This window comes from Leptinotarsa decemlineata, unplaced genomic scaffold (genome assembly GCF_025532065.1).
Source record: "Leptinotarsa decemlineata unplaced genomic scaffold, Ldec_3_MD MMD2_tig00026294_RagTag_RagTag, whole genome shotgun sequence".
Classification (NCBI taxonomy): domain Eukaryota; kingdom Metazoa; phylum Arthropoda; class Insecta; order Coleoptera; family Chrysomelidae; genus Leptinotarsa; species Leptinotarsa decemlineata.
Window position 1 is genome coordinate 4,729,765 of NW_027412674.1, and position 10,055 is coordinate 4,739,819.

The window sequence follows — 10,055 nt, forward strand, 5'->3', positions numbered from 1 at the left end:
TTGGAAGTAGTGTAACCTGAGTAAGTATGTAAATACTACGTCCATAAAATTGTTCAACATAAAAATGTTTGACCTACCTATTTTATATTTGTTTACTTACACTTCCTCATGGACTTTATCTGTTGGAGCGGATACAAATCCAATGTCAATGAATGCTTTCATACGAATGCTTACGATCTGGAGCTACATCTATATATGGCCTGATGACGAATTGGTTAGTGTAATTAAGATGTGATGATTTCCAGTCGGCCGTCCTTTCTTAGTTCCTTAGTTGTATTTATAAGGGAATCCAGTATGCTAGGTATTAAAATTGAATACTAATAAAACGCAACATTACTTTTTTACACACAAACAACTGCCTATAGACCAAAATGAATCGATTGAATTTCTTGGATTCCAAATGGATCCAAAGCTTTCTTGGGAAAAACATGTCGATTTTATTTGCAAAACATTGACAACGAGCATTTGTATTATTAGAAGTTTAATGGGCATCTGCGTTTCATCTATTGAAACCATTATCACTGCTTATCATTCACTTTTTGTCCCATATGTCTCATGGCCTAGTATTCTGGGGGCACTCGCCTCATGCAAAAAGAGTGTTTGGACGGCAAAGAAAAGTTATGCGAGTTATCTTCAAACTGGGTTATCAAGAAGACGTTAAAACAACATTTTTCAATAATCGAATGTTTACATTACCTTCTCTTTACGTCTATTCGTGTCTAAATTATGTAAAAAAAACATCCTCATTTATATCTAAATCAAAACGATTTTCATTCACATAACACCAGATAATCACAACACATTAAAATTGAATTCACAAGACCAAATCACTGCCGTTTTTCGAAAAATTATTATGGTCCTATTTTTTTTAATAAATTACCATAGAGCCATACCGGAATACAGCCTCGTTTACAAATTATATGAAGAATATCTGCCTGGAAAACGTTTTTTATAGTATCGACGAATTCTTATCATTTGACTTCAACACCAACTAATATTTTGAATTTACAATCTACGTAGACAGTGATATTTATAATGAAATTGTTCACATTTCATTTCCTTACTTGTTTATTTTTTATTTATTCATTTAGTGTTTTTATGCAACCAGGTATACGGGGTGCGTTTAATAACTTTAAGGCCTAATGGCACAGAATCAAGCGTTTCTGAATGATATACATGATATGTATGTCAACAGAGACTATTTGTAAAATTTATTATTAATGTATATATTGTATATATTGTACATCAAATGATTTATTTCAATGAAAGTATTTTCGAAAAAAAAAATTGGCATTTTTTCCATATATTGATTAGTAAACTTACAGAATTTTATTTTCAGGAAGCCATGACTTGGAAAGGGTGAAACAAATTCAATGGGTACGCCAGAATGAAATTAATGGAATTCAAGCTTTTGAAAAACTAACAGGAACAAAGGTCGTGCGAACAGGACTATGGCTACATACTTGTGGATTTTTGGGCGCCTCTCCAAATGGACTGTTTTTTTCAGACGGAATAATTGAAGTCAAGTGTCCATATACCTTGAGGAACTCCGCCTTGGCAGAAAATTGGAAGAAAAGTGACATTTTATTCAGTGAAAATGGTGAATATATTGCCAATAAAGATCATAATTATTATCATCAAATTCAGGGGCAGCTACACATTACTGGAAGAGACTATTGTCACCTAGTTTTATGGACCACTGCTGATGTTGCCATCAAGAAAATTTAAAAGGATAAGAGTTGGGAAAAAATATTCATATACTGAAAGAGTTTTATTTGAATGAATATCTCACTTATATAAGCTAATGTTGTATTGTATATATTATATTTTAATATATGTAAATGAATTTTGACATTGTTTACTGATATTGGAAAATGTGATGTTTCTTTATACTAAACGTATATCATTCTTTACAGTCATATTTATTACAGTCGTAATAATTATAATAATGCAACTACTTTATTGGTGAATACCAATAAATCTTCCAGCCAACACAGTCATATTATCACAGAAAAACATTAACTAGGACAATTTGTAAATATCAATATAGCTACAGCACATTTGCTTTTCATTTACTTGATGCAGTTACTGCTTGTTTTGTATTCTGAGATGAATGAGAAAACATGTAATTAATTGATTTGCTGATTTTTATATTAAAATTCATATCAGATATATTGTGAAATAATCCTAAATTAATTCATATGCAAAAGAAGTATGTAACAAGTTGATATTATAGCAGTGAAATTGTTCAGCTCAATTTATTTCAACGCCAAAGCATAGAAAGTTTGTATTCTCTTTATATTGACTCAGAGAAAAAAAGTTGAAAAATAGTTATATGAAAAACCCAAATTAAATCACCTTTCATTTCAATACACGTAACAAATATGAATTACTCAAACTATATCGTGTAGGACAAGAGAAAGAAAACTTGAAATATTGCAGAGGAGAGAATTCTTCATTGAACCAGGAATTAAATTAAAAATTCTAAAATGTTTGCATTTGTCCGCTCTACATGACTTCTGGCTCTTGCTATCTCTAATGTCCTCATGGATTCACTTTCAGTGAACTGATTACTCATTAGAAATGTAGGCACATTAATGGTCACTCCAGGCTTTAAAACATCCTGGTTCTAAATGATTATTCAATTCACTCATCAAAAATACTTGCTTGTCTGACGTTGAACCAGGAAACATGTTACTTACAAATGCTATAACGCCATTTGGGGTAACTCCCACCAATACTTTATAAGTATTTGCATGCTTATAATTGCTGTAAGTTTGTTTCTTCATGTTTATATCCTTTGGATTTGTAATTGTTACCTCTGTACAGTCAATTATAAGCCTGTACTTGGTAAATGATGAGAAAGAATTAGGGAGACTTGATATGATTTTACATCTTCGATGGGAGTTTCGTAATGAACTAACTGTAAAGTGTTTTATGTATAAGGAGAACCCAAGTAAAAAAATATTTGCAATAGTTGTTGGGCTGCAATTAAATCGAATGGCAAGATCTAAGTGGGGAAAATTCATTCTCAACTTCATGAGAGTTATTAGTATTTTTATATATTTTTGTTTATTTTTCATTCCTTGGAATTGCAAACTTGTTGCAATTGCTTGGATACCTATGGTTACATCCAGGAGCAAAACAATACACCATTTTCAGATTTTCGAAATAACATTTTTCAAGATCAACATTGTAGGTAATAACACGTGAATTTTAAATATCCCGCTAACTTTGTTGCCCCACCAGTAATATACCACTCTTCAATCTAAGACATGCGTTCCATGAATTTTGCAATGCATTTTTATATTGACAAATTCATAGAAAATTATCCATATTTTTCAATTATTTTGTATCAAACAGGTGAAAGAAACTCCATTTCATCTTTTTTTATGTAAAATCAGTTCTAAGGAATAAGATTGAATATCTGAAAAAAGGCGACAAAGTCGAAGAATTTTTAGTCCCATAAGATTTACATGGAAAATTAAATGACAGGTTTCCGTGATGGACCTGAGTTCGAATTTCGTGCTCGAAAAAATCCTAACCTAACTAATATGGTCTATTAATTACATATCTTGAATTATGATAATCGAATTATCGATTATTTTAAATTCGTAATCACTATGATCCATGATTATCACTACCTATGATACCATGTTTGGGATAGTTTCAATTTATTTTATAGAACTTATAACTCTATTGAATCACCTTTAAAAATATAATTGTTATAAATTATAGAGGGGTAGGCCTGTAGTATAACGTAGGTCTAAGAAAATATGGATTCAGATGAAGATGAAGAACTTTTTCCTATTGAGGTATGTATAAAAAACCGTTTTTCATATATCTTATCTTTTGAGAAACATTTTTCCTAGTCACCTTTAGTGTATTTTATTTTTTACAAGAACGACATTTATTATGGAACTCGGATATTTCAATACAATGATCCATTTCTGGTATCAGGTGTCTTAAGGTCAGTTGTGATGGAAGATTTGGAGAAAATTAAGGAGTTAATAGCATTTGGACACTCTGTCAACATCAATGACAATCATGGAAATACGCCACTCCATGTAGCTGTGATAAAGAAAAAGTAGGCATCAGGGAATCCAAATATATTTCCATCAGTTCCTAATGTTAATATATTTTCAGTTTAAGTATTATAAACTTTCTCCTTGCTGAAGAAGACACAGTCATAAATCCCAGGAACTTTCAAGGACAGACACCTCTGTTTCTTGCCGTGAAAAGTGGCAGTTTTGAGTTGGCACAGTGTCTTGTTAAAAATGGAGCCGATGTGAATCTACCAACTTATGAAGATGTAACACCACTTCATATTTCTGTTCAGTTTCCAAACATCACCCAATTATTGATTACAAATGGGGCTAAAGTGGATAGTTCAGATTATACCGGTGATACTCCCTTACATGATGCTGTAGATGTCTGTCATTTGGAAACTGTATGCATGCTTTTATTCTATAATGCAGATGCTAATATTCAGGGAAACTTCAACCTAACCCCATTTATGAAAGCTCTCATCCAAGAAGGTTACGCTTTGCAAGAAGCTTTATTTGAATATGTGAATGAATTTAATATTTTAACTGAAGATGGGGTAAGTACGTTAGATCTGGCCCTGACCCACGATAATATTTTTGTTGAAGAAATAATTAAGAGAGGAGCCAAAGTTGACTTATCAGCTTACACGAATTGCCTGAGGGCACCAAATCCTGAAAATTTTAAAATTGTATGGAATAAACTGCCTTCCCAAGAAGCAAAATATGTTACTCTGGTGGAGTTGGCCAATATTCTGGATGAGAATCATTTTTGTTATTACATGGATGTTATTATGGAAGATTCAGACCCTTTGATACTGTCGGTGATTGCAGAAAATATGAAGAGTTGTGATATGGCTTTGATAGTCGATAAATACTCAAAATGTAAATCTGTCCTAGATAAACTAACAAAATTTACATTTATTATGCTTCAACATGGTTACAAAATGGATATCTTAGTTATTGACACGATTTACTCAAAATATGAATACTGTGAACTAATCAAATTATTACTATTTATCGACTATGTTGGTGAATGGTCTCCTCTTATGATTACTACAAGGTTAATTTTTGATATAAAAAGTAGTGTGAAAAAGGTATGCTATGATGTTACGTCTTCTTATAATATTTCGACAAATTTATGTTTGCTTAGAGGAGATATAATTAGGTCATTCAGCTACTGGGTTTATCCTCCTCTGGTAGAGCTCTATAACACTATAAAACATCTTGAATTCAGAAATTCGGATGAAGATGAGTTTTCACATATTGTTGAACACTTACCAAAAATGCCTTCATTACTTGAATTGGCTAGAGATAAGACAAGAGATCATATTGTTGAAAGATTGAAAATCACCACTGCTTGTCAATACTATACAGTGATAAACCATCTGGATATTTCGAAAACTTTCAAGAAAATATTAATGTTTGAGACTAAAATTTATCATAATTAGACTTTGCGAATATGTTTTTGTTCTAAATTTACCATCATATAAACTTGTTGAAAACCCATAACTAATTCAAGTAACTTTATTGTGAGATTGTCACTGAACAGTTTACAAAATCGTTAACTATGCCTTACTATACACTAGATTCCTCAGGCTATATACACTAACTGAATTCTACTATTTGGTTCTTCACTGAATTTTCATAATTCTTGAATCTATCAATTCTCAAGCATTCTCTTTCAAATGTAACATGACATAATCGTGCTTGAACTCACTCCCCTCTGCCAAAAGATGGTTGTCAAGTGTGGAATTGGCCTTCACATTAATGAAACTGCTATGCATCTGTATTCTTTGGGAAAAGAATCTCCCCTTTGGGCAATGTAGAGTTTTCGGTAACAACCGCAAGTCAATTTATATACTCTGGATCTATCCAACACTTAAGTTTGGTTTATATTGTATTTAATAAATTATTTGTTTTGTAAACCACACCCAAATATTCCTTTTTCTAAAAATGACCGATGTTATTGGTGGGTTCTCTAAAGTATGTCAATGTCCTGTGATGTTTGCTATCTTTTCTTGAAGAGGGATAGAGCTGGTAAACGGGTCAATAATGTGTACCTTGATTTTCACTGGATAGTTCACAAAACTGCAGCATGGTTTTGCTATACAATAGCTTTCTCAAGTGTTTTCATATGAGAATGCAAAACACTTATTATGTAAACTGCCCAGTGAAAGTTTCACAATAAAGTGTAACCTGAATACCTTATGGATTTTCATCAAGTATCTGCAAATTCCACCACATATGATGAAACTCGGTGATCTCTGAAAATTACTTTCAGTACAATATTCGATAGTATCTGAATCAGATTCCCGCCTCGACCAGATATTTTCCTCGAGAGAATTTATCTGGTTGAAGCTGGAATGATTCTGCAACTGTGTTAGGAATCACACGCTAAAAGGTAAGACCTCGTTAATCCTTAGCTCGCACAAGTTTCTCAACTTCTGAGAGTTGTCGTTCGTATGGGGGCGACAGCTGATTACCGAAAAAACAGAATGCCGCTACTTATGGTTCATAGTGATGTGTCAAGGATTTATATTTGACAAGGTCCTCATTAGATGGTTTGTGAAAAATTGCAAAATCATGTTTATTATTATTATTTTTAGAAGTGAACCCACCAATAACATAGTTTGTTTTTGAAAAAGAAAGACTTGGACGTGGCTTACAAAAAAATAATTTGAACCAAATTCATCAAAATCAAAGAAAACAAAACTTCATTGTTGAATATATCAGAAGTACTTGGCCAAACTGGAAGAACAATTTCCCAAAGAACTGAAGAACATGGAAGTAGTTTCTTGAATGGAAAGTCCAATTTCCACATTTTTAAACCATCTTTTGGCAGAGGGAAATGAGTTCAACCACGAATAAGGCATGCTACTTTTGGAAAAGAAAAATTTGAAACTCAAATCATGTGGAATGGTTGAGATTTAATAGATTCAGTAATTCTGAAAATTTACTGAATGACCAAATAGAATTGAATACTTCCTCTCTATTGAATTTTTTTTCTTTTCTAATGTGAAAATCAGTTTATTACATGCCAATTTAATGAGTATGTGAAATTTTTCTTTTATTGATTAAACATTTTCAAATAGTTTATACCTAAACATAGGTTGAATTATTAGTCAATAAGTAGGAAGAAGAAGGTCATATGATTCAAATTTTTAAGATATATAAAGCATTATAAATATAACTGAATACTAACATAAATTATTACTAACTAAATTCAACTTAAATTTAGTTAGTATGAACATGCCTGAGGAAGCTGTCATATAATGGAACATAAGTTGTGGTTTTCTGAATTGTTCAGTGAAAATCTTACAGTACCGTGTTACTAGTATATATTGTAGAATCAACGTGGAAAATTGTACGACCGATTAATTTTTTCCCAATTTTCATAAATGATTTTATTGGAAATATTCTACTTATAAAATTTTTCAAAAATAAATTTATTTTTCAGAAGAAAGTATATGAATTTATTGAACTACATTTTTGAAAATGATATAAAGTTGGAATTGTAATGATGAAACAATTTTTGCTTTGATCATGAATCATTCAATGTGGGATTGAATTAATTTATTTATATCTGAATTAGATGTGTGCCTAGTGTTCTGTGACTAGGGCTACAATAATATTTTCAAGCAATATACTTTTCATGGCAGTCTTTGCATACTTATCAGTTTCTATATATTTTTTCTGTACTACTTGATAAAATGTACCAATATGTTTTAATGCTGGATGATGAAAAAAAGACAGGATCACACTCGTCAATATGAATGAAGATACACTTGCAAGTTGAATCAGATGTTTGAACATCTAAATATATGGCTCATGCCCTTCTACTTCATTATTTTTACATGCTTGAGTGTCCTATCTGCTGATATTTATTTTATTGTGAAGAACAGCCTATGGAAAGTCAAAACAAATTTAAGAAGTAAAAAGTTTTACTGTATCAAAATTGAACTTATTCTCAGGATTTATCAATGTAGTATGAAAAAAGTTTTGCTCGATGCATTTTTGCTATTATACAAAAAAAGTTATATTTTTTTTGTTGAATTCATAATTTTTCAAAATTTTGGAATTATACTGAAAGATATAATGAATTAGTTCTTATCTTATTCTTTTTTTAATGAAATTCTCTATAAAAAGTTCTGATGTCTTGTTTCTTGTTTTGTAGATTGAGATATATGAGGTCAGTTAAAAGAATGTTCAAATTTCGCGGGCTAGTATATTCAATTAGCTATTTTTTCATTTATTATGTTGATTGACTCCTTTTGAACATATGTTCACAGTTTCACTGTTCACCATGTCTAGTTTTTTGGTGAGAGGCGTGAAAGTTAGAAATGTTTTGCATGTTCGGCGATTTTATGCTATTAAAAAAAAGCTAATAAAAAAATTTGCATAAAATTTTGTTTAAAAAATGGATGTAAGTGCTCAAAAACACTTGAAATGTTGACAATGGCATACGGTGATTGTAATGTGAGTAAGAAAAATGTTTACAAATTGCAATGGAGATTCGTCTAATTACTATAAGACAAGTTGCTGGCGATGTCATGCCATGCAATTTCTTCAGAAATTCTGGGCATGAAGCGTGTGGCAGCGAAATTCGTTCCAAAATTGTCAAACTTTTACCAAAAAACTCAGTAATTGTTGAATGACGTCAATGGCAATACGAAGAAAACCTACGGCTTTTGCATCTGTTCACTCGCCATTGCCTCTTCTTAATTTTTTGGCCAAAGACAACACCGTAATCATGATTCAGCCACCGTATTCTCCAGATTTGGCCTCTGTGATTTTTCCTGTTCTCAAGATTGAAGAGACCCATGAAAGAACGGCGTGTGAGAGTTGATAGACATACCAAAAAGTTCATATCAGAACACCTACAAGTGCCAAGCACGGCACGAACTCGGCCAGCTCATTCCTTTCTGCGATCCTGGTTGTACTCCTTTATAGATGCCGGCCATATTGGACTCATTATTATAGGATTGGACACGACATTGTTTAATATCTAATATGATCGACAGGTACTAAATAGTAAACACAAAAAAACCTGCATTTATTTACGTGAAGTTATCCACGGTTTTCTAGCCACCCACTCATCAACAAAGGTGGAATAGAAGGATTTCTAGGTAGTGTTGCAAATTCTCACAAACATGATGTATTGACTTATGATGCACTGTTTGGTGTAGTAATGAATATTACTGGAGTTTTTTCCCCCGACACCAAATCGTTATTTTTAACACCTCGACACGTGTTTCGATCACCAAGTGATCATCTTCAAGAGGAAGTTTAATCTTCCTCTTGTGTTAAATATAACGATTTGGTGTTGGAGAAAAAACTCCAGTAATACTCATGATGTATTGAGTTGATAAAATTTGCAACGTTTTGAAAACTTTGTGTCGCGTGCGACTATTTTTTGTCAACAATGAAATGTCCTGTCGGCAGGTGGAAAGATCAAAAGGTTTCCGTGAATTATATCGCCCGTTCCCATGTGAACCGTTGACCATGCTGAAGCAGAATCTCGCGATTCTGGGAAACTGATGTGCAAGCATTCTTATCTTCATGGGAAGAATACTTTTGTAATTCAGTTATAATTTTGCTCTCATACTGTTAACATCAATTTCTGTCAATAAAATTAATTTTTAAAAAAGGACTTTGACATCCGAAAGTTATATTTCGTGTTTTGTTTGTGTATTTGTAAACTGAGTCCTTCATTATGTGGAAACAGTGAGCGACATGATTACTTAATTAAAATTTTGATTTTTGGTGGGTATAAATTTCGATTATCGGCACTAGGCAAGCTATTTTTGTTAATGTGTCGTATTGTTGTTTATTTCAAACAATGAGATTCGATTTTCCTTTGTGGAAGAGTTCATAAACAGTGAAATCCGAGGTGTACTGAGTTGAACCTCAAAAAGATGAGCAGCCACAGTCTGTCGCGTAATTCTGATATGTACAGCTGGAATCAAATGTGCCAAGTCACATTAGTTCTCTTATAATGAAAATAAACTA

General features: G+C 32.1%; 1 protein-coding gene across 5 annotated transcripts; it reads left to right on the plus strand.

Moving 5' to 3' along the window:
• The first annotated feature begins 3,485 nt into the window (after positions 1 to 3,485).
• LOC111507943 (uncharacterized) lies at positions 3,486 to 6,675 on the plus strand. 5 transcript variants are annotated; one of them, XM_074180201.1, is made up of 4 exons: positions 3,486 to 3,815; positions 3,873 to 4,087; positions 4,147 to 4,603; positions 4,653 to 4,791. In XM_074180201.1, the coding sequence occupies exons 1-4, from the start codon at positions 3,777 to 3,779 to the stop codon at positions 4,656 to 4,658; spliced, it is 717 nt and encodes a 238-aa protein (XP_074036302.1). In that variant the 5' UTR covers positions 3,486 to 3,776; the 3' UTR covers positions 4,659 to 4,791. The 5 variants fall into 5 exon arrangements, with proteins under 5 accessions (XP_074036302.1, XP_074036300.1, XP_023019099.2 ...); XM_074180199.1 differs by having other exon boundaries at positions 3,489 to 3,815; positions 4,147 to 6,675; XM_023163331.2 differs by having other exon boundaries at positions 3,492 to 3,815; positions 3,883 to 4,087; positions 4,147 to 6,675.
• The last annotated feature ends 3,380 nt before the right edge of the window (positions 6,676 to 10,055 follow it).